The sequence below is a fragment of the Pelmatolapia mariae genome, linkage group LG7 (genome assembly GCF_036321145.2).
Source record: "Pelmatolapia mariae isolate MD_Pm_ZW linkage group LG7, Pm_UMD_F_2, whole genome shotgun sequence".
NCBI lineage: Eukaryota > Metazoa > Chordata > Actinopteri > Cichliformes > Cichlidae > Pelmatolapia > Pelmatolapia mariae.
In genome coordinates, this window is record NC_086233.1 from 5,969,579 (window position 1) to 5,994,397 (window position 24,819).

Consider the following 24,819-nt stretch of genomic DNA (forward strand, 5'->3'; position numbering starts at 1 on the left):
AAACAGCAGAAAACCCCCCAAAAACAATGGGTCTCCTTGATTGTCCTCTTCTAATAAGTGCAATGTCACGCAAGCACAGCTTTTGATGTGAGAACACGGCTATAGGGTTTAGTATTCAATAAGCCAACAACTCGTGCACCAGGATCGGTGAACATGTTTTCATGGTTCGGTTCCAGATCTGCACAAAACATGCAAAGAGGATTATCAACTTCCTTCTCCCTTTGATCATATACATGCTTGTGCTCTTATACCTGCAAAGATACATGCATATTCTGCTTTGCATCTGAGGCTCTCTATAGAAAAAATTGCACTGTGATTCTGGATATTCTAACACATCTGCAAAGACATCATAATAAAATGTAACACTGACCGTAGACACTGGCCAGTGGTGTGCCACGCTTTTCTTCTTTACATAAGAACATCTTATTTGTTTATATGTAAAAACACTGTATATATATATATATATAACATTTTTCAACAGATAAAGTCCAAAGGTCTTAGCTGTGACCAATGACTGTAAAAATCACACAGTTTTATGCGGCCGTTAGTGCTGACCAGTGGAAATGTAAATTTGCTTCAGACAGTAGCCTGATTTCCTTCTAAAGGAGTCATATATGAATTTCCATAAAAACAAGGAAAGAAAATAAGATTTAATCTTTTGCTGGTTAAACCGCTTGTGGTGCTGATTTTGTATTTCGGTGTTTGGTGTTATGTCCTGGTGACCATTGAAATCAGTTAATTTAGGTACTCCATGAAAACAGCTGCACAAATAAGTGTCCAAAGGTGTTTCAAGGCAGCGAGTGATTTAAAGGCTTTTACAGAATGATGGAATTATGTTGGGCTCCATTGAATTTACAGATGGATGTTTTTATCTTTACTCCTTAGATTTTCTATATTTTTGTGCAGATTTAAGGATTTGAGTGAAAAATAGAACCATTAATGGATACAATGCATCGGTTTAAAGATTAATAAAAGTTCAATCTGTCTTTTTTAAAAAGATTCGATTTGTTCTGTTAAATAACTTATTTTGTGATCAAAGCATACAAAGCTTATGGTATCTCTTTTAGGACAAGTTTTGGTTTTTTCAATCTACTGTACTTTTGGGTAGGGCTGAAAAAAAGGAAATATAATATGAACAAATTGTAAGGATTGATTTTTTTTCCCAGAGCAGAAAATGTATTATTATGTTTCTCAGATGAAAGAGACTTTGGCTTTCCTGTTCCAATAGGAAGGTTAAGTTGAACCCAGAGCCAGTTACCGTGGTAACAGACTCTGAACCTAACTTGCTATCCTGGCAGGTCTTCAAGCTTCTTCAATAAACTCTGACTCCTCCCCTCCTGAACACCTGAACCAGCTGCCTGATACTCCGTTTCATTTCCTCATTCATATAGTTAATAGCGTAGTAAATATCGAGACGCATGCATTTGCAAAAGTTTACGTCTTTTAAAACAATGAAATACCATTTACATGTCAGTTTATTAGTTTTTATACTCATAGAGAGACAGGAATCACTGGACAGCGCGACTCTGTAGACATGAAGGCACCTGCCAGGTTGTCAGCCAGCTCCCCTGCATTGAAACAATTACCCTGTTTTAACCTCAGCATCTGTTACACTGCAAATCCCCCAAATAAGTCTCACTAGGCCTGAAATCACACCCCAGGTAAACAGTCGCTTATCTGTCTGATCCACATTTTTATCATCGCATGAGTTTTGTCCCTGCCAGCTTAAGATTTGATTTAAATACAAAACACTAAATTTTGTGCAACCCTATACCTTTTGATAAGCTTTTTCTTCCCTTCTCTCTTTTAAATGTAAACTGGATTCCAGTCAACTTGATTAAAAAGGAATTGCCAACCTCAGAGTTCAAGGTTACACCATGAATTTCTTTAACCTGCTTTCTGGAACAAGCTGCTGTGTTAGGAAACAGCAGAGGAGACTCAGGAACAAGGCGTAGAAAAAACCAACAAAGACTGAGAGAGAAGATTAAATACACACCAAATAGATAATAAACTCAATCGAGACGATAATTGTAGTGGGAGGGAAAAAACAGGAAGCCACACGTGGATCTAACCTTCAAAATAAGGTCAAGAATAAACAGTGAGGTAGAGACAGGGGTCATGAAAGGCGTTAAAAATGGATTAGTGGAAGTTTCATGGATGTAGATGAGGTGGAACTCACCTTACATATACCTGAGACTCCACACCTTTATTGTTTAGGCTGCCACCCACAGACCACAAATGGGGCTCTTGCATCTTTTAGAGCTGTCATGCTGCAATCTGTCTTTATTTTCTTGCTGTCATTTTAAGTTCAGAGAAAACCAAAATAGAGAGACTGACATGGATGCTCAGTTCAATATTATTTCTATAGCACCAAATCCCAACAACAGACACCTCGAGATATCTTAAAGTGTGAGGTAAAAACCCTGCAGTATTTGGGGAAAAAAAACTACAATCAAGTAACTCCCTATAAGCAAGCACTTTGCAATGGTGGGAAGAAAAAACTCCCTTTTAACAGGAAGAAACCTCTGGCAGGACCAGGCTCAGGGAGGGGCAGCCATCTGCTACGGCTGGTTGGGGAGGTTAAGAGGAAAAAACACAGAGCATGTGAAGGCAGACTAAGGGAGAGAGAAGACAAGAATGTAATGACATGTTGCTGTGGTGAATAAACCTGCATGGACTGAAAAAAGCCGAGTGGAGAAGTGTTTAGTACACAACATGAAGCCTGGCAGCAGTCTGAGCCTATAGCTGCGTAACTAAGGGATGGTTCAGGGTCATCACCTGTAAGCCTGCAGTCTGAGAGTCTAGTGCTCTGTTAGCATAACATGGTACTGATGAGGTCTTTAAAATATGATGGGACTTATGCAAGAATTTTTATGTGAGGCGAAGGATTTGAGTTTCAATTCTGGATTCAACAGTGAGCCAGTGAAGAGAATCTAACATGGAGAAATACGTTCTGTCTTTCTTGTCACTGTTAGCGCTCTCACAGCAGGATTCTGGATTAACTCGAGGCTTTTGAGGGAGCTTTTAGAACAAGCTGATAAAAAATGAATTACAGTAGTCAAGATTACAAGTAATTAATACATGAACTAGTTTTTAGCATCACTCTGAGACACAATGTTTCTAGATTTATTGATACTGTGAGAATGTAAAAAAAAAAAAGCAGTCCTACATGTTAGTTTCATGTGTGTGTTGGAGGACATATTTTAAAATGACTCCCAGGTTCTTCACAGTGTTGCTGGAAGCTACAGTAAAGCCATCCAGAGCACATATCTGGTTAGACACCATGTTTCTAAGATTTTTAGGTCCAAGTATAACAATGTCCTGAATTTAGAAGCAAATTGTGAGCTATCCAGGCCTTTATGTCTTTAAGACATGCCTGTAGTTTCACTGGTTTCTGTTATTTGGCTTTATAGATATATATAACTGGGTATAACTGGGTATTATTTTCTAATAATACTGCCTAAGGGGGAAGCTGCTATAATCTAAATCATGTTGGTCCAAGCACAGAACCCTGTGGAACTCTGTGTCTAACTTTTCTGTGTACAGATTCAAACCATTACAGAGCATTTCCTTTAATAAAAAAGGTAAATGTTATGATGAAGAGTATCCAGTGCTGCACTGAAGCCTAAAGGACAAGCACAGAGAGAGCTCCAGTTCGATCTGTGCTGCTCAAAGTACAGCGAGCGGGACCAATTTGCCTCTCCACAAAATTATTTTTAGCACCTCAAAGCAAGTTTCTAGGGAGTGGCACCATGATCTATTTGGATTTTCTGGTTGACAAGATCTGAGCTGTGATTTTAATCTTTTGATGAGAGAAGAAGCAGCTCCGTGCATATTATTATATGTTTTTTAAATAATAAATGTGCAGCAGACCTTCACTTCTGTACGCAGGCGTGAAGAAGATGCAGGACTCCGGGCACACAGAGCGTTAATAAAACATCAGGAAACCAGGTGAGGTCAGATCAGAGGTCAGACGGTTAACCTTTAGGTCACCGAGCTGAATGGTTTTACTAGCTGCTCCTGTGTTTGCATTGTTCTGAGTCTGGGAACGAGCCACCCACGCCTCCTCTAAGATGTCTCAGAAACACACTGTGTACGGTCCACATGTGAATCAGCTGTGTGGCTGGGTTTGTATGGGAGAATTTGTTCCTGTGCACACAAACACAGACATGCTGCCATGTGGAATGCTTGTCTGCTGGCTTGCCTGGCTTGGCCGTGGTGTCGGGTTGCAGTAGGTGTTCCGGAGGCTGCGACCCTGGCATATCTGTGTTTGTTTTATGTCACAGCCCCTCCCTCTGGGGAGATGACAGTCCAGCAGAGCCCGAGGGGATGAAACCTGAGATAGGCAGAGCTTAGTAGTAAACAACAACTCCTTTATGAGGCAGAGGCGGCTGTCTGCCGCATTCGAAGATCTCACAGAGACACAAAGATTTTTTTTTTCTGTTTAGGGCAGTGGCTCCTAAAAGTGAGGTCAGGATAAGCCCTCTGGGGCTTTGTGCATAATAGAAAGCCAAAGAAGTTTAATCCCAATACTTGTTCTTTTAAAGTTATGAAGATTTAGAGTGACTAGCCTTTATAAATCCTGCACCATTCGGTCTGTAACGTTAAACCAACACAAAGCAGCATTAACTTCAAGCCTCTGATAATGTTAAATTAGCCTAAATGTCAAGCCTGTGCTTGCTTGTCTTTTTAGTGGTTTGCCCCAGCTGTTGCTGCTGCTGTTTCTGCATGGAGTCCATCAATCTGTCAAGCATTTCCCCTTCAGTTAGCTAGCATTAATGGCACAGACGTAGCATTACTAAAAATGTGTAACAGGTTGTTCTTTCAGGAGTTTTTTTTAAAAACACAACCCGTGCAACTACATATTATGTTTTATTATATGTGGACACCTCATTTGCAAATGACTAAGTGGGAAAAGGTTGTTAATCATCTTACAAATATAAGTGTCAGTCTCTGCTCTGTGGTGCAAGAAGTGTGTCTTGATTTATAGTGTTTTTATTAGACTTTAACTTAGCATTGATGAGCAATTATGGGTATTTGTGCATTATAGCTGTACGTGGATTTTAAGGATGGCCCTAAGTGATAACTTTTCAAAATTCTTTGGTTCAAACATGTCCAAAAACACTACTTGCGTGGTGGCTACATCCATCTTTTATTTACAGTCTGTACTGTGGACGCAGACCTTTGTAGTTGTGTGAGTACTCAGTCTGTTAGGTGAAATTTTGCGTTTAAACTTAACTGCAGACCAGGTGACCACAATAAACACGAATACTCAAATCTAGGCTTGCATAACAGCAGACGAAAGTTACACACGTCATGTTTTTATTGATTATAAATCAGATTAAAAAAATATTTCTAGGTCGGGTTGTGGTTGACTAACTTTTTGAGTCTCTGAATTCCTGCCACAAAGCTCCTATCCAAAGTGTTTTTCTCTTTCTTTTAGCGTCACCTTATCTGATTAGTTGTCAGCCCCACACAGCAGACTGTGTTTTATCTCGACCCTCCTCCTCCTCTTCCTGAATAGAGTTTGGGCGCTCCACTCTTTTGTTGTTGAACGCAGCCCGTACAGTCCGGCCCCTTCCCTTTCCCCTTCCCCCTCGCTCTCTTTCTCTTTCTTTTTTTCTCTCTCTCCACCCATCCTCCCATCTCTCACTCACTCTATTTCATCCATCCAGGGTGACGCCAGTCCCTCTCACCCCGCCCCGTTCAACTCAGTCCGCTGCGTTCATTTCATTCCTGCTCCCATTCCGCGCATATTTCGCATCCTTGGAGAGACGCTGCGCATTTTACGCACTCAGTGCGCCCGATCCTTCCTCAAACCAAAACCGAGAGGAGACTCTGGAGTTGGCGGAGGGCTTCCCGCTGCTGTAGCGACTCCGATCCGGTGAAAAGTGTGGGAATTAATCCATAAAGAGGCGTATGAATCGAGGTAAGTTCCCTAGGAGGAGTCCCCCTCCCTCCCTTCGCTCTCTTCAGCCTGTAGCCTGAAAGCCCCCGGACGTTTCGCTTGTTTCTAAAATCCTGAAGTGGTCACTGAAGCTCAAATTAAAACAGTTTCGGCGACACTGGAATACAAATCGCCACAAATACACCTATTCTACACGCTGAACAAGTCTAACAAGCTTATTAATACTGCGCCGTGTTGAGCTTCAAAGCGAGGGATGTCGCTTTCACTACAGTTTTATTCCCCTTCCTTCCGACACCAGAAAACAAACCTTGTTTCCTAACACTTCTTTCTGTCGTACGCTAAAAAATCACGTGTTTTCTGTTTTTAAAAACGGGAATGTGTCCACGGGAGACTGAGAGATTGTGGATGAAAAGCTTTTCGCAGCAGCGCTGGGAGGCAGCTTAACAAAGCTGGGAGTGAATGGGGGACTTGTTGCATCGGCGGGGTTTTCTCTTTTCCTACACAGGCAGGCAGGCAGGCAGGCAGGCCCCAGTCACAGAAACAGGCCATAGGCTGATAACATGCACACAGCCAGTGTTTACCCAGTGGACAGAACACGTTACACGCTCACTCTCAGCACCATCACACAGCCCGTTTGGGAGATCTGTTAACGCATTTACTTCTTATTCCACCTTTATAGAAAATGACATTTATGAAGGGCTTTAAAGCTCTTCTTTTATATATATATATATATATATATATATATATATATATATATATATATATATATATATATATAGTGTAAATGGAGATCTGTGATGCTGACACTTCTTCCACTCCACGCGTCTGTCAGTTTGGAGTAAAAGCTGCCTGCAAAAATTAAAGCTCACATCACAAATCACAAGTCTCCTTATTCTCCAGCAGCTCCTCGTGTGAGCCTGTGTAGTTGTGTTCTGTACTTCCTTTTTAATACTGATCAAAGGACTGCTCCTGTCCTCTATGGCTGGAGATGTGTGGCAAAGCAGGGCCAAACCACAATGTAATTATTGGAGAAAATTACAGCCTGTAGGATGAAACATAGTAGATGCATTAATTCTGTTACAGTAATCCTTCTGTTAGATGTCGGGAGGGCGATGTTGGATAAAAGGATTACATTTCAGAGAATATTAGTTTGGGCTTCTTTTTGAATAGAGTTGATGCGGCTAAATGAAATTGGGGATATTGGAGATGAATGTTTTGTTAATGTGAAGTTGTGCAACAAGTCCAGTAATTACAATGGAATCAGTGAGGACTGTAACTTGTAGTTGTTTCCATTATCAGTGTAATTTTCTAATTCTTGTCTCTATTTTTTTTTTTTTTTTAAAGATGTCTGGTACTCTATTTCCCCACGTCACTGAATGTATCGTTTTGTTCATGAAATATAAAAAAACAAGTGGGTGGAGGGAAAGACTATTCTGCATATTCTGCCTTTTAAAATGGTCCAAATGATGAAGTAACACCTGACATTGTCGATCAAGCGGTGAATTTCATCACTGCCCCAGTTTCACAACAGCCAGTGCCAAAAAAAGTGTGGGATGGTGCTGCATTTAAGTGTTTTTAAAAATGATCCGAGTTTTTCTGCAGAGGTATTCCAAATATTTCATTCCACCTTTTTAAAAGTGTGTGAATAATTACTTTGTTCAGGCTCTGTTTTGGCAGATGTGCAAAATATAACATTGGAATCATTAATGAAAATGTGGAGCAGGTTACTTTAAAATTTTAAAACCTGTCTTTAAGAGTGCGAATCTGAATGTGGACGCAAATTGCGTTTTCTATTCACGCTCATCCCCGCTTTAAAGTTTCTAACAGTGACAAATCAGGCTGGCCTGAATGTGTAACAGAGTAAGGTGTGTGTGTGTGTGTGTGTGTGTGTGTGTGTGTGTGTGTGTGTGTGTGTGTGTGTGTGTGTCATTGTCTTTGCCGTGTCTAGGCCCGCAAGTGTACAAAGCTTTGTCAGTCGCTCTGGGCAAACAGCCTCCACTTTCCTCCCCTCTCCCCCTCACTCACCCGTGCCTCTCCTTCTCCAGTCCGTTGACATCTGTTTTGAGTGCTCCGTGCACCTGTAGAGACCAGGGGTGTGTGTGTGTGTGTGTGTGAGTGAGGGGGAGAGAGAGGGGAGGAGGAGAATAAAGGGAGGTGCAGAATGCAAATCCAGGCGTTTGTTCGGGGCCTAAGCAACGCAGACTGACTGACTAACTAACGACCATTTGGTGTGTGTGTGTGTGTGTGTGTGTGTGTACATGTGTGTACACATTTGTGGATGTGTGTGTTTGCCTCTTGCTGTCCAGGCCAGGCAGCCCCATTGTTGAAGCAGCAACAGGCGTTGGTGGATGAGGACGCACCATATGGCCTCTGTGTGCTTTAGTCACAACCGCTGTGTATGTGTGCATGTTTGTGTGTGTGTGTGTGTTTTCATCTACTTCACCAATGCTGCTGCAATATGGTGGAGTTTGGAGTGGAGCGCTGCTCGCTGCCGTCCTCCTTGTTGTTTCATCTGTCGACTCATTTCTAAACAGGAGGACAAAATCCGGCACACAGATTTTTGTGGAACTGGGATTAGGAGGAGTAATCTTCGTGGCAAATGAAATGATGTCTTGTGACGTCCCACTTGGTTCGTTTATAATTTCAAATGTAGTTGCTTTTTTCTTTTTTTGCCAGTGCAAGTTGTCATTTTGGCTGAATCAACAGGTGATACAGTAAATCCTGCAAATGAACGGATGCTGCTGGCTTGCAAGATGTTTGCTCTGCTCTTTTTTCTTTTTTAAAAATTTCTCTTTTTTAAAAAAAAAATAAGACACAATCTTCCTTTTAATTCTCACGATAAATTAATTCCTCCAGTGTCATTGCAGTCCAGTTTTTCAGCTTCCTGGTTTTTCATCGAGCAGTTTCTGTTGTTGTTGTAGTGCATTCTGTTCTGATCTCCCAATATTTAGCATGCAGCACGATACGCAAAGATAAACTCTGCCAAGAGGGGAAAAACTGTAAAAGAAAGAAGGGAAGGGGGGTGGCTGGGTGGGTGGGTGGGGGTCCGGGCTTGTATGTAATGAAATTTAGGGAGCTGAGCCGGTTTATTAGAGCAACAAAGCTGTGTGAGTGTGTGTGCTGAGGGAGGGCAAAGGGGTTAGATGGGGAAAGAGAGGGTGGCTTTGGGGGTGAGGTGGTGAGGGTGCAGGCTTTGTCTAGGAGATGGGGGAACAATAGGCATCCTCCTGGGTGGGGTGGGGGAGTAGGGTGGAATAGGGGATGCTGGTGTGCAAGGGAGCCGGATGGGGGGTGGTGGTAGTAGTGGTGGTGGCTGGATTGTGGCTGCGGGAGGCTGGCGGAGCCTGTGCTGGCTTGCCTGACTGCCCGAGCTCCTCGTCTTTCAGCGTGTCTCCCACATCCACACAGATGTGACTGTATCTGAAAATGTGTCTCTTTCATTGTTTGTATCTGTGCCGATAATCACTTAAGTCACACAACAACACTGTTGTTGTACTTTGAAGATGATAAGAATGCTGTTACCGAACGTGTGATTCTGCAACACGTTGTAAGATATGGCAACATGTCTATTAGAAGCAAACAAGCAAAAATAAAACAAAATAGCCCATAAAAGCACATTCATACCCACAAGACGTGAAACCAGCTTTACATGGCTTTACTTTTTGCAGTATAATAAGCTAGTGATGCACTCATTGTGACATTCTGATGCTAATAACAGTTTTTTTCTTTTTACTTCATTTAGTTTTTATTATTTGTCATTATCAATTTTTTCTAACTACACTAATATATCCCCATTTAAATGAAACAAAAAAACTATTTCACTGTTTTGATTCCTAAACATTTCACATCCCAAAACTGATGTGCCACAACAGGTAAATATTTCCCAGCAATATCAGTAAATGGTATGTCATTAGCCGATATTAGTCAACGATATCGTGTGATACATTGGGACACAGACGCGTGATTTTGGGTCCTGTGCGTTCTGGTGTATGCTTGAGTGGATCCTGAAAACATGGAGGTAGGTCAACACCTTGGGCTGTGGGCTGTTTTCCTTGAGTTTGTAGCCGAGCAGCGATGTGAGGCACACTGTCCTTCCAGAGGAGGGAAGAGTCATCGGGGAGTGTTGTTGCTATGGGGTCCTGTGTTTTCTCTCTAACGTTGTTTAGGTGGTGATCAGCAAAACATCAAGATTTGCTGGCATTACAATGTTCTGCAGTGCAATCACTTCACCTGTCATTGGCATAATTGCTGTGGCTGATCAGTGTACACCGATCATAATCCATGTACATTTTTTTTTACTGAACATACAAAGGCAGGCATGGATTAACCCTAATCCCTGACTTAAAAAACTCAATGAAGATCTCCACTGAAAAAAGTGACTTGGCTTAATCCTTGTCGCGGGAGCTGAGCCATTGTGTGAATAAACTGCAGAATGGAACTCGTGTATAAAGACGCTGATGTCTTTGATATTTCCTTTGAGTCACATGATCTTATTTTGTTTGTAAAACTTTTATGGTTTTGTTTTTCTTCTGCAAAAACGAAAATAAATAAGTAACTAAATAAAAATAGAATTTTTGCACATTACTTTTAAAGCTGCATTTAATGTATACTGAAAATACCATCGAGAACAGTAAGTTCACGTATTTTATTTTGAAAGTAAGAACAGAAATAAATACTGTAAGCATGATCTCAGCCTTTCGGGGGTATCGAGCACCAAGCGGAAGAATGGATGAGTCCAACCATCCCACTGTGGGAAGTCTGAATCAACCCTCACATTTCCTGACCTCAGCAGGAAGTGAGAAGGAAGTCTAGATTTCAACTACTACTTATGTATTTTCCCGGCTGGAGGAATTGACACGATAAACACTCCACAGAGTGGGCCAACAGCTCGCTCTGCTCTCTGAAAACTCCCACAGTGGAAAAATGTTTCCCTGCTGTTGTGCTCACGACCTCGGTTTTTGTGTTCAGCAGCCCTGATGGTGATTACTCACTGTTGTTTGTTCTGATCATTTCTTTTCACTCTGTGCAGAGTGTGATAAATTATTAAAAAATGATATATAATTACCTAATTGTAAACGAGTAAGTTTTCACAGAGTACGAAGTCTATTTCCCTTTTTCCTTGAACTTATATCCTTTTTATGGTAATTCAGCTGACACTGGTTTGTGTTTTAGATTTGCTATTAGCATTAGTGAACAGCAGCAGAAAATAGCACAAAAAAGAATCCTGTGGGTTTTTCATTTTTAAAAGATGAAATGATATTTGCTCCTTTTGCACATTTAAAGCTAAGCAATTTATAATTAAAACCTGGCTTTTGATTTTACTGTCTCAATATTTTTTTTTTAAATTTTTAGCCTTGACATGTAGCACCTAGCCAATTAGCCTAGCTAATGCTCACAACCTCAAGCTAGATAATGCTAATATTCAAATCATAATTTGAATTTGGAGCGCCCATCGACTTGAATTCCTTACTTGGACAGTTGGAGCATCTCCAAGTTAAGAGTCCAAGATGGCGGCATTGAACTAAACTTCAGTAAAGCTGTAAAACTTTTAGTTTGTACAGCCACTGTCGTGTATTGTGACTCGCTAAATACTCCATGACGCAGGCTTTATCTGATGTGCTGTAGCTGTGTTTTTCTGTGCAAAACAACAAGTTTCACGGTGTATTGTTAGTGAGACCTGAGTGGTGCGAACTCCATTTTTTACTTTTACGACATTTCTGCTGGAACGCGCTAACTCGGGAATAAAGTAATTTCCCAGTTCTGACTTCCAAGGGACACTTAGAAGTCATAGTATGACTACATGTAAATTTAATCTTTTTGTGCAGTTTATGTTATTATGAAAGTTTCAGTATAGCATTACATAGAAGTGGAAGGAGAGATAGGGAATGACATACAACAAACATCCATAAATAAAGCTACCAGCGCAAGGCTAGCTTACCTACCATGGGCTCTGAGCTTGTTACAGTAGCTCAGAAATGTCACAAATGAAGACTTTCAAACCAGTGCTTTGTTCTGCCTTACTTAATGTTGATCGTACAATGTCAGCTCTCCAGTCTGTATTTTTAAGCCTCAACATTAGAGATTTAGCTGCTGCTATGTTCCCATATTTGTATATAGTGAAATTAAGTGTAGCAGCAAGTCATAATAACAGTTGCCTCAAGGCGCATTATACTGTATGGTAAAGACACTTGGAGTATTAGAGGGAAAACGACAATCAGATGATTTCCTGTAAGCAGAACTTGGCAAGAGAAAAGAAACTTCTGGCACACCCAACCTCAGTGAAGGGCAAACACCTGCCATGACTGGTGTGGGGTGGAAAAAGGAAAGCGTAGGGAGACGACACAAAACCAAAACTAGTTTAAAACTCAGTTCGAGCAACAGAGACTATTGAAATGCTAGAATCTCAAATTTTACAAATTATTTTTTAGATCATTCAAGTTGTCCTTAACTAGTTTTTCTGTTTACAAAGTTAAACTCTGAGAGGGACAGACCACCCTCTGAGAGCACAATAAAATGACAAAAATCATTCAAGTTACCCTAAAAAATGATTGATGATTATACTCACTTCCAGAGGTATGAGTTAATGGCACATTATAGTAGATTTTCAGTGAGTAAACAATTGAGCTGATTCAACATAGAGCAGCATTTTTTTTTAAATAATTATTCCACTGTTGATTTGTCCCCCGGATCACCTTAAAGACCATTTGTTCTGATCCTTTGTGGTCTGTGATAAAGCCCAGCTGGAGTTTCAGCTTAGGAGAGAGGAATCCAAAACAAACAAATGAAACAGTGCTGACAAAGCACTATATTTAAATAACCGACCACACGGCAGCATGTTTCGGGGGTGCGCAGCCGCCACAATCTCTGCCTCTTTACCTGCTACTGTCTAAATAAAGCAGTACCCAAGTTTTAATGGACCACAGATGGAAAACACAGTTCAGGGGCTAATTCGTTTTGTACGTGTGTTTTGAGGAGAGCGGAGCTCGCGTTGGCTGTAGAGGATGTAATCGTGGCAACGAGATGGGTAGATGGAGGTCACTGTACTCTTTTTCGCGTCCATGCAGCCGTATGCTGTTCCTTTACTAGGTGTGGGTTAAGACTCACAGATGCACGCACATGCAGCACACGTGGTGTCTGCCTCGGCACAACGCTCCTGTGTTCACACTTATTAAACGGTGTTGTATTGCTGTAACCTCCCCAGGCCTCCCTTTCCTCTGGTGGAGGATATTTTCTCCTGCGTGTGTGTCTGTGTGACATGTGACAGCGACCCCACCCCCCTCATCCTCCAATTTCCCTCCACCCTCCCAAGGAAGAGACTGGATAATGACTCGGTCTGACTCAGCAAGAAAAACCAACCTAAAGCTGGTGGATGAGGAATAACGGTAAGGACAGCGAGCAGAGAGGAGAGCTGCTAGCTGAACCTTTTACCGTCATATTTCAGGAGGAAATAAGCACTTCACTGTATCAGTGTGCAATCTGTGACCAATTACTGCGTGTGTGCATAAATGGTAATGCCTCCGTGAGAAGAGATGGTGAAATAATGAGGAGCGCATGCTGTGAATCACAGCCTCTTCACCACTCATAAAGCAACTTTCTCTGTCTTACTCAAGTGCGTATTAGTGCCGAGAAAGAATAAAAGATGCTTTGCAGGTTTCTTTTCACTGATGCAGTTTTATTATTCAGCCTGATGAATATGTCTTTGTTTTTTTTAAAAAACATGAAATCGGGTCAGAACTAATCAGAAGAACTGGAGATGTGGATAAAGGTTTTTTTTTTTCAGTCTGTCTTTAGCAGAATGAACTTATCAGTAATGGATTAATTGAAATCGTGACCAAATTATATCAAAAAGTCTGAACTCGGACACGTGCATCAATGCCAAGTCAAAAATCACATGTGATGGAGTAGAAAACTGATTAAAGTCTACATTAGAAATGGAACCAAGAATAATCGGCTTGGTCTGAATGGAAGGCATTTGTAGGGTCTCATATGGATTATCCATAAAAGTAGGTAGCCTCTAGTGAAACCAAACAAAACACCTTTCCAGCTTCAGATCACGTGAGAAACGCTGCTGAATATTGTTAGTATAATGAATTTAGTTAGTATGATACTTCTGTTGATTGCTGTTCAGTGCAGGGTATCTAATGCTGCTGTTCTTACAAATATCTTAGATGAAATTTTATATCCTGTCTTCTGCGCCGTGGTCATTTCAGCCATTTGATATTAGGGCTTCGTTCACCACAATTTTCTTATTTGTGTCTTATGGGAGTGGACTAGCACAAAGGACAAGATCCCCATCAAAGCAGTCATACTGTGATATTGTCATACCAACGCATTCTCACCCTTGGGTGCTACAAAATACAGTTCTGGCAAGTAATGTCATTACACCTCTCTTTTGGTGTCGGTTCCTTGATGCACCAGCTACACTGTGTGTGTATGTATTTCTATAGATGTATAAAGGTGCTGCTTTTGTGACCTACAGAGGCTGTACTAAGAGGTTGTGCAGATGGGAGTTTGTCAACCATGAGTTTGCAGTTTGTGTCCTTATCTGACTCTTGTGTTTTTGCACTTTTTCCCCCCACTCGCTGATTATTTTTTTAATTTATTTTTTTCACTTTTTACTTTGACTAACACTCCGTGGTTAGGGTTAGTCAAAGTAATGGAATGATCCTAGTTTGGGTAGGATAACCCCCTCCTAAAAGGATGCCTTTGTAGACAAAGGCACACCAGCAGTGTTAATTGTAACCCCTGGAATGAGAGTGGGCTGGTCATACTTTAGAAACTGCAAGAGAGTTGGTGTAAAAAGGGAAAAAAGCAGAGTTTTGTATTCATGTGGTCAGTATGTGTATTCAGTTCAAATCCACTCAGTTTAATGATCAAGTTCTTTGATTGGAGTTCCAGTGACGTCCATCAGTGCTGGAAAAATTCCTTTCTCCCTGTAAGTTTTTCAGTTGAATTCAGTTTTATTCATATAGCTACAGTTGCCCAGTTGCTTAAGGGCTTTGTAATGTAAGGTAAAGATGCTACAATAATACAGAGAAAACAGAGAATTGTTGGTTGACACAACAATCAGATCACCCCCTATGAGCAAGCGCTTTGGTGACAGTGGGAAGGAAAAACTCCCGTTCAACAGGAAGAAACCTCCAGCAGAACCAGGCTCAACTGGGGATGGCCATCTGCTGCAACTAGTTGGGGATGAGGGGTGGAAGATGAGACGAAGACATACTGATTAGTTAGTTGACTGCTGATCACGTTATTCGCTCGATTTGTTAGTGTTTGGCACTAGTGTACAATATATCGCAGTAACATTTAATATTATTTTATGCCATCAGCACATTAAGGTAGGAATGTACCTGCTTAAGCAGGCGCTGCTCAAGCCAGAAGTAGTCAAAGGCTTGCATCCTTGAAAGATTTTATGTGTAGTTTATCCTTTCTGACCCTTAAAGACATCCAGTCTGTAAACCTTTGATGCCCTGGATAATAGATATATGAGCTAAGACTTTCTGTTCTGTGTATTTGTGTTTGAACGTGGATTCTTTTTTAACATTTTAAAGGTTTCGACCCTTGGTTTCCGTTCTTTAACTCTTAACATGGGCTGTTTATCTGCGTGGAAACAATGGCTCCTATTCATTGCCTGCTTTCGTTCCTTGGATGTCCACATGTCTGCATGTTCGCAGCGGATATCTGCTTGTAGAGATTAGGATGACCTTCACTCTAATGTGTGAAAAGCAAAGTAAATCTGGTTGATTAGAAGTATAAAATGCAGAATGTTCTGCGCTCATTGCATGAATGGCATGTGCTCAGTGTTTAGGAAAGAAGGGGAAAACGAAAAACTCACAGTGAACTATTCCCAGTACATTTGAGATGCCATATATTAACGGTTGTAACCACATACTGTTATTCTGGAAGGTTCTGGACCAAACCTTTGAATATGTGACTGTCTTCCCTATCTTCTATAGTTATGGTTTTATGCTTGTCTCTCTGTGTTTTGTCCTTTTTAAAAAAAAAAAAAAAAAAAAAAATCTTTCTTTTTCTCTTCTCTTGCTTCTTGCCCCCACCCTCCCCCACCCCAGCCAGTTGTGGCAGATGGCCGACCCTCCCCGATCCTGGTTCTACCCCAACTTCCTGTTAAAATGTAGTTTTTCCTTCCCACTCAGTCCCCTAGGAGCAAGCACTGGGTGACAGAGTCTGTAAATTAAAGTTCAAGCTTTGAAAGTAATGCAGCACACACAATGTAGATATTTTTTTTCACAGTAAACAATTAAATTTTGAGATTATGTTTATTTGTAGTATTATTTTTTTATTAATTAGAAAAAGAAGACTTTTAACAACTAATAGTGCTGTAGTGCATTGTTCCTATCTGTTAAGCTTATTTATAAGAAGTCTTCAAATTACTTACATTTTCCATATACTTGATTCTGCTTAGGTTCATTCAAATGAACCTAAGCACATACATGACCACAAACAGTTACAAAACTTTGTGTAAATCCTCTTTGACACACAAACAGAAGAATCAGTTCCAAATATTTTCCTCATGTGTAACAGTAGTAGCCACTGCGACCTGACCTTTGTCATGTTACTGAACTGGAGTTTTTTTTGTTTGTTTACCAGAAGTGCTTGGCATGTGGGACAACCCCTCCATTAGCCTGTTGTTTGGGATATGTGCGTTCACCAAAATGCTAGCATGACATTAGCTCTCCACCCTCAACTATGGTCACTTCTGATAACATGGTAGCAGCCAATATATAACCGTTAGCGTACACTAATAAAAGGGTGTATCAATGGTAACACCCATCCTTTATGTACAGTCTATGAAGCCTACTTTAGCAGGCATTGCTCTGGATTTTTACACAAGGACAATAATTCCCCATCACACAGATTAGAGGACAGGCAGGTAAAGGAATGCCTAAAGTCTGAACAGATTGTGAAATATTCATTGGCATTTGCACATCTGTTGGATGAGTGCTAGGAAAGTTCAGTACTGCAGCCCCCGTTATTTGTAACATCCATGTTGTAGCAAATCCCACCTCAGATGTTGCAAAGTCCTTATATTCAAAGGTTTAATTTACTAGAGTACTAGATATATGCATGTATTAGTGAGAGAAAATAGAACTACATTTTTCTCTTTTTCAGAATTGTTCCTATAGTGATGACCAGGGTGGAAGTCAGGGACGGACGGCACATCAGCTCGGCCCGGAATCACACATTTAAATACATTCTGACTGCTTGAATAACATGAGGTGTACTTGAATGATTTTTACCTTGGGACCTCTGTTGTGGAGGCTATTAACATAGGAAGATGAATGAAGCACCCCCGAGTCTGCTTAGATATTGAATGCTTTAGTCACACTTGCATACTTGTAAAGAATGAATATTGTGCCATATGGTCCTTGAAGTAAAATAGCAATATTAAAATAAGCAGAGTACAAGAAATGTCACCCCTGATGGTGAATAATTCTCTTTGGGCCATATGGGCTACAACATTAAAACATGGCTAAACATTATAAAGTGGAACAATGTTTGCTTTGAGGATTATGGGAAAATCCTCTTTTTATAAAAACCTGTGTGTGTGTGTGTGTGTGTGTGTGTGTGTGTGTGTGTGTGTGTGTGTGTGTGTGTGTGTGTGTGCCTGCGTGCGTGTGTGTGTGCAAATGTTGGAAGCAGTTGAAACAGATGCCGTTGAGTGGTCCAACAGAAGAATGAGTGAAAGGAACTGCCTAGCCTGGGATAAAACATTCAACTTGTATAGCAACACGACCTCCTGCTGATGCACACATACAAGCACAATTACACACACAAACAGGTTTCTTCTGATAATGCAGACAATCGCACGCCAGTAAAAGCTTCCATCTTCATTATAACCTCCATAAACGTTGCATATTTGCAAACACATGCATGTAGCAGGCCTGCGGAGGAGCTGTGAGAATCAAGTGAAAGTGGAAGAAAGGCGACACACGGGGAAAACATGAGAGTCCGAGGCAGCTGCAGGATTGTGGCTGTATGCCCCGTGTGTGTTCTCCTGAGGGCTGGCACTGACACTATGAAGCCTGCTGTCCTGGCTCGAGTGGCCCGGGCCTGCCTGGTGACAGAGAGACACGCAGGGAGGGGGGGTGCCCGGGGTGCAGAAGAGTCGCCCAGTAGTCAGAGTTGATTGTTGTGTGACTAATGTCTCTCTCCAGCGTCCATCTGCTACTGGGCCCCTTTCATGGCTCACATGAGCCTAACTGTAGTTCTTATTCTTTAACCTCTCCTCTTCATCAAAACCTTCGTCCACACAAACATCAATGTTAATATCAAACTACTGGATTCCCTGAGATACAGTGGCTGTATTTATGAAAATTAAGAATCTCAAATAGGTTATTTATTGTGACAAATATAACAAAGTTTTTACAGTTAAAAAGATTTCTTCCCTTTCCGCAATTTCTAAGCAAGTTTATATTTTAGTCCGAGATAATGGAGGCACAGTGATGAAACCAGAAGTTCTTCACGGAGCTTTACACCAAGTTCGAGATCATTTTGCAGCCGAGAACCAAACCCAGTGAACCTTTCATGTAGAGATTAAATTATCCTCTAAATACAAATACTTAGAATTTAAATCAATGACTCTTTTAAAAGACTTAAAGTTGGGGTGTGCTGTTGTTACTTACACACTGTGCCGTCTTACATGGAACTTTGAGATTCACCACAAATCTCACAGGCCTTATTCACCACTGCACGGTCTATGTTTGGCTTTTAATGGCTTGCTTTGTCCTTCTGTAGACTCACATTTCTTATATTCTTATTTAGAAGGCTATTCTTGGTCTACTTACTGACCTACAGCACATTCTTCTCCTTCTTACCCATAAAGCCCACACCGAACTTTGAAAATAGACTTTCTGATTTGCAGATCTCAATGGTGCAAAATCACGTAAATCTCACAGAACTGGTCTCGGTAAATAAATATAAAGTTATTTTTACTGACTTTGAGACAGTTGCTTCATTCTGCAAATGATATGAACAGTGCTGCATCTGTTGGGCATGTTGACAGTATAATGTTAGCTTTGTTGTTCTACCTGGCGGCTATTAGGTGTTCGTGTTTAATACCACGTAATCCCTACACACTGGGATATAGTTTGCATAATTTTCTCATGTATTCCACCACAGTAGATGATGCAATCTCATGATGTGGTTGAAGTGCACACTAGTGTTTTTTTTTTTCCCCCAACATCAACCAAAGTAAAACGTGCATCCATCCAGGACATCATATCATCACCCAGGTTTACCAAAAAGAGGAAACTTCGCAAACAGAGGATTCACCACAAAGTGCAAACGTGTCTCCTGAACTGGAAGGCCAGATTAGATTCAGTGAAACCAAGATGGCAGGAGGACACAGGTCTAGAAAAGGCTTGGAGTGGCTCATGATATGAAGCATTTGTTTGTGATTATGGTTTGTTAAACTACAGTTGAGCCCCGTGTACAAAAACGGCTTGCGAGGACTCGCGAAGATGGAAAAATTTGGAGAATCTCATATCGTTTCAGCCTTTATGCCATTTTAACCAGTTAACAGCTGGTGGATGAAGCTCCAGTTTATGCAAACGTGATCTTGTCAGTTTGGTTTTTTTTGCCTTACGCAAAAATTCCTCTCATTAGAACATTTGCATGTTTTTTTTATGTTGATGAGTGTACCGTAATGGAGTAATTCGTGTGAGATCGGAACCACAGTCTGTCTTCCTGTAATGCTGACGATTACGAGTACAAGCTTTTAGCAATATTTTAAGTACATTTTTACTTGAATGGATATTTACACTATGAACCTTAACACACTTTTGAGTGTTCACAGACCTCATGTGCAGAGAAGTGAAATATAGCAAGTATTTATTCAGGCTGAACTTGGTATTTAAAGCCTGTTGCACAGTGATAAAAGTGGTAGTGTTGAGTGTTTAGATGCAATAGAGGTTATAAATGTAGCTGTGAGAATTAAAACGCCTTTGAATTTAAGCGTAGGTGGTCTATTGTCATCACTTCAGCATAGGGTCTTTAAAGAGGTCAAATGTTTTCTGAAGAGCTCTCCAGTAAAATGCAGAAATATTTTCAGATGAAGAAGAAATTCCACATTTCTGTAACACGTCTTAAACCTACTGGTTTGAGAGCTTCATCTCCAGTCTTTTTTTTTCCTGGGTGAATCTTTGAATGCAGGAATGCTTTTATGCTGAAGTTGAATATTATTTAAGCTTTCCTTTTTAACCAAGGTTATGGGGAACAAAGAGCTCACTGACTATACGGAGGTAACAGACGCTGATACATTTTATTTGGGTGTCAGAATGGGGCGAAACAGTTTGAATACACTGCTTAGAGATTGTAATGATATTTGATTACTGACAGCTCTGAAGCACCTTTATTTTATTTTTGATCTCCTGTCCTAAGCAATGGGTCGGTCTTCTGATTATTTATTTTTTTAAAGAAGATATTTCACTTTGACCATTGGAAGTTATAAATCCTCTGCTAACAGTTCACCTGTGGAGTCCTTCAGGTCTCTGTTCATACCACGAATCTCAGAAAGTTCAGTTTTCTATGTGTGTGACTAAAGGCAGACACGTGAAGCGATTTGCTCTTTGCACATCACCCCATAGCTCACGATCGGTTCACGAGTGGACGTATGAGTGCTTAGGCGACCCACTAAGGTGCCATGTCATACGTCAGCTGTTGTCTTCACCTCCTGTTGGTGGTTGTAAATTTCACCTGATACTCACTTTGCATCGCTGATGGTTGTTTTGACTGTGCTAAACTTCACTGAGATTCCACAATCTCTGGCCACCACGTTGCTGCTTGTCTCTTCCTTTTTCTAAGCCCCTTTACGGTCCTTTCTTATAAGAACTATAAAAGAATACAAATAAAAAAACAATCAGTTAGTAACTGATTCGCTCAGAGCTTTGTCCAAGTTCCAGAATCCAGGTTTTATCTTAAATAAGAAAGTTAATTTTGTCTTTCGTGCAATACCTGTTTCCTTTTCCTTAGCAATGGCACAAATAATGCTTTGTTAAACTTACAAAATCTACAAAATGAATCCATATAAGAGACTCAAAATCCTGCACAGAACAGAATTCTTGTCAAGAAAATACTTCCGTCTTGTCCTGAATTGGGTAAGCTGAGCAAGATGGATGGAACATGCTAACAGCTCCCCAAAGGTCAGTTGATTTATACATGTTTTTATTAGATCTTTAGTTTTAAATATAAAGTAATTTTAGCTGAAAATGTAGCAATAAAATTTAAAATGCACGTCCACTGGTTACTCTTCTAAGAAGTCTTTTTCTGACTTTAACTGTATATTTTCGCTGTGTTCATTTTGACAGTAAATTTTGATTTACGTTTTAGTCGTAGTCTTTTGACTTAAATGCTCTTTAGTTTCAGTCAAATTTAAGGTGTCTTATCTTATGATGTTTAAAAATTTGAAGTCTTTCAGTTGATTAAAATACAAAATGTTTTTAATAGTGAGAGTTGCTCCACAATATATAAAACGTCTTACTTCCCTTGACTTTAAATGCAGAGTGTCCACATGTTTACTCTCTTCTCTTCCTTCAAATCGTTGACATTTTGTAGTGTAATCAGTTCTGATTGGATCTCGTCTCTCCAGAATATTTCCATCTCGTTTTTATTTATCGACAAAAAGTCATCATAGTTTTTTAACTTGGCTATTATGTTGTTTTTGTGAGGAAACAAAGAGTCACTGATGAAAATTATGACGAAAAGTAAGAAAAGTCAACAAAGTTCATGCTGGTTTCGTGCTGTGCTGTGGGTTCATTGTCTCTAAACAGCTGTGAGATGCAGCTGGAATTGACCTTAATCAGTAGTAGAAATCAAAACTAGTCATTTTATCCTCTATTTATTATAAAATATTGCTCAGTGATGCTTTAAACCTTGATTTTAATAGGTTGCCAATGTCAGTGACTGACTCTGATGGGCTTTAAAAAGCCCTTTACAAACAAAATTGAGTCTAGTGTAATATTGTGCTATCACCTTCTGTTAGCTACCATATGGAAGCAACATATTTAGTCGTTTTTTGTGAAAGGTTGAAGGTTGACAACAAATTAACAAGAGCTGACTTATTTAAAATTTGCCATTGACGTATCGGTAAAATGACTGTAATGTGAAACTAGACGATCACAGCGCCTGTATTCTGACTTCAGCACGAAGAGTCTCACAGAGACACCGAAACTTGTAAGAAATGCAGCTGCTGCTGCTCATTGGTGCGGGCTGCGGGATGAATGAATCTTTGTTTGAATGGGGAAAACTGCTGGAGAGGGATGGGCGGGAAGAGGCGGGGAAGAAAGCCACGATGGGAAGTTGGAGAGGAAACGGAAACGAGGGTGAACAGAATAAGCATGAAGAGAGAACCTGGGGACAGACTCTAGTAAAACCAGCAGATCCCTTTCATTACACATGTCTGTAATTCTCTGCCAGCGGATGTTTTCTTGTGGATTCGCAGCGTTTTCCCCCAGGTGTTAAAAAGCCTCGAGCTGAACGCTGGTGTGCAGACGGGGTTAAAATGTGTCCAAAATGTTGCCTGCTGCTTTACATGCTTCAGTGGCATGTGTGCTTACTGTCAAATATAATTGTGTTAAGTATAGACACACACACACACACACACACACACACACACACACACACACACACACACACACACACACACACACACACACACACACATATCTACTTCACACTGCAGGCTTGTTCAGGCTGTGGCAGGGGACAGTGCATGGGAAGTGTGAACAGTAGAAGACCAGACAAAATGACATGTGTTCGCCCAAGGGGCTGGCACAGTAATTGTGTGTGTGTGCGTGTGTGTTTCTATGCGTGTGTGCGTGTGTGTTTCTATGCGTGTGTGTGTGTGTGTGCATATGGTGGTGGTGTTTGAGTGTGGTGTGTACTGCGCCAACCCTGCTGTTTACCATGGGGGATTTTAGAAGAATTGTAGGCAGCTGGCAAGCCCCTTCAGTTTGTCTTTTTTCCCTCCCTGAGTCTGTCGCTGTGTGTAGTAGTAGCCTGCCCCTCACACGCTTGCACTCCTTACGTGCATGGATTTGATGTACCACAACGGTTTTAACAAAATAGGCAATTTCCTTCATGAAAGGAAGCAATACTTTACCTCTTGCAGCTGGAATACAGGCTTGCTACATGTTGATCGGAACTTAAAGCTACATTAAAAAATATTTTCCTGGTTTAAAAAAAAAAATCTGACTTAATATCAGTGTGAATCACAAAGCAGGCTGCAGAGAGAGAAGAATGGCACCCCTCCATTATGTTTGTCCCATTTTCTGAAATGAAATTCTGGGATGTGGTGATCACACCTGCACAATGCAAGCAGAAAACCAAAATTTAGCAGTGAAATCCGTATTTGTCTCTTGAACATGACCGAGAAGCTCATTGGATCATTGGAGCGCTGGGTGATCAGTTGATCCTTTCCTCTGGGTTTGGGGATGTAATTGTATCAAAACTTTGACTCTAGTTTCTTTTGTCCTTTTCTTGCTCTTTTTTGTGTTAGTTTTTTGATAAAACATAGGCACAGCCACAGTAAGACTGCTCGCTGGAAAAGCGAAGCCTCGAGCTGATTTTGTTTTTGCTGTCGCCGTCTTGGTGCTTTGGAATCGGACATGACAAGCGAGAGGCGCATCTGTCTGTGGAACAGAACTCAATGTTTTATTCAAGCGTTTGATCGCAGTGAACACTCTCCTGATCGCTTTCACAGAATAAGGGATCATAGGGACGTTTTTCCAGAGACTTCTATACAATCGGGAGTCTTTTTGGAACCAGAGGAATCGGCCCCTGCTGGTCAGTGTTGGCTTCAGTTTTCAGATCCTAAAGCTGCATCCATCTTTTACACAGTCAGTGGTTATAAGCAGACTCCTACTGTACCAAACAGTAAAATTATTCGCAGTTTCAATATTAAAGGGTTTTTCAATAGCTTGCCACTTTGTCTTGTCTTATACGTGAGCTTGTGTTGCTGCAGTAAAATTTAATTTACATATATGGGAAGAATCAAGTTTGAATATTAATGACTAATACGATACTTTTCTTTGTTATTCTTCTTTTCTTGTAGAGCTCTGAGGTTGGATTTTGGAGCGGCTCACTCACTTTTCTACAGTTCACTAGTCCTTAAATTTTTATTACTGGTAGTTACCATTTGGAGCTACCGTCAGTTTCTAGTTGGCCACAGCTGGCCGTCGTTACTGGGAGTTAATTATTACCATTATAGTTCATTTTAGCTTCAGTTTATCACTAGACTTTTAATTACTTTATCAACTTGGCATCAAGGCATTTGCACTGAGTACACATCAGCTAGTTAACGTTAGCTGCCAGTATGGAGCGCAGTAGCTGGAGTGGCAGTGAGAGTCCAGGGGAGGACATGGACAGACTGAGTGATTCTGGAGGGGACAAGACCATGGATGGGGATCCCGAGGGAGTTTGGAGCCCGGACATCGAGCAGAGCTTCCAGGAGGCCCTGGCCATCTATCCGCCCTGTGGAAGGAGGAAGATTATACTGTCGGATGAAGGGAAGATGTACGGTGAGTGATGGGAAATCAGGGCTGGGTATAAATCAGTACAAGTTACTGACACTTCAAAAACTGAAAAAAGGTCTTTTTCTCATATCAGTGTAGATAAACAATGAAAAACAGTATTACTCCTCGCTTAGTAAATGTTCCTATTGCTTTGGACTGTGAATTACGGGAACTGTTGTGAAAGTGCGATGCACCCCGTGTGCTTTGTTTTGGTTTCTTCACGAAGGCGCAAACAAACAGAGGTCACTTGTTTGTGTTCTTCTACAACAGTGGGCCATATTTAATAAGTGTGAATAATTTTGATAGTTCATCACTAATTCACACGATATATGTGGTAGAATGTGATATAAACACACCGAGCGATTGGCCGAGCTGTTGAAA

The 24,819-nt window shown here is 40.8% G+C and overlaps 1 protein-coding gene across 2 annotated transcripts in view; it reads left to right on the forward strand.

Moving 5' to 3' along the window:
* Window positions 1–5,715: 5,715 nt before the first annotated feature.
* Window positions 5,716–24,819, forward strand: part of tead1a (TEA domain family member 1a) — a 44,606-nt gene continuing 25,502 nt past the window's right edge. Inside the window, exons 1-2 of one of the 2 annotated variants that reach the window (XM_063477677.1) lie at window positions 5,716–5,929; window positions 23,979–24,444. In XM_063477677.1, the coding sequence (XP_063333747.1) occupies window positions 24,240–24,444 (205 nt within the window). In that variant the 5' untranslated portion in view covers window positions 5,716–5,929; window positions 23,979–24,239. The remainder of the gene's footprint in view (window positions 5,930–23,978; window positions 24,445–24,819) is intronic. The other variant, XM_063477679.1, reaches the window with a different exon arrangement.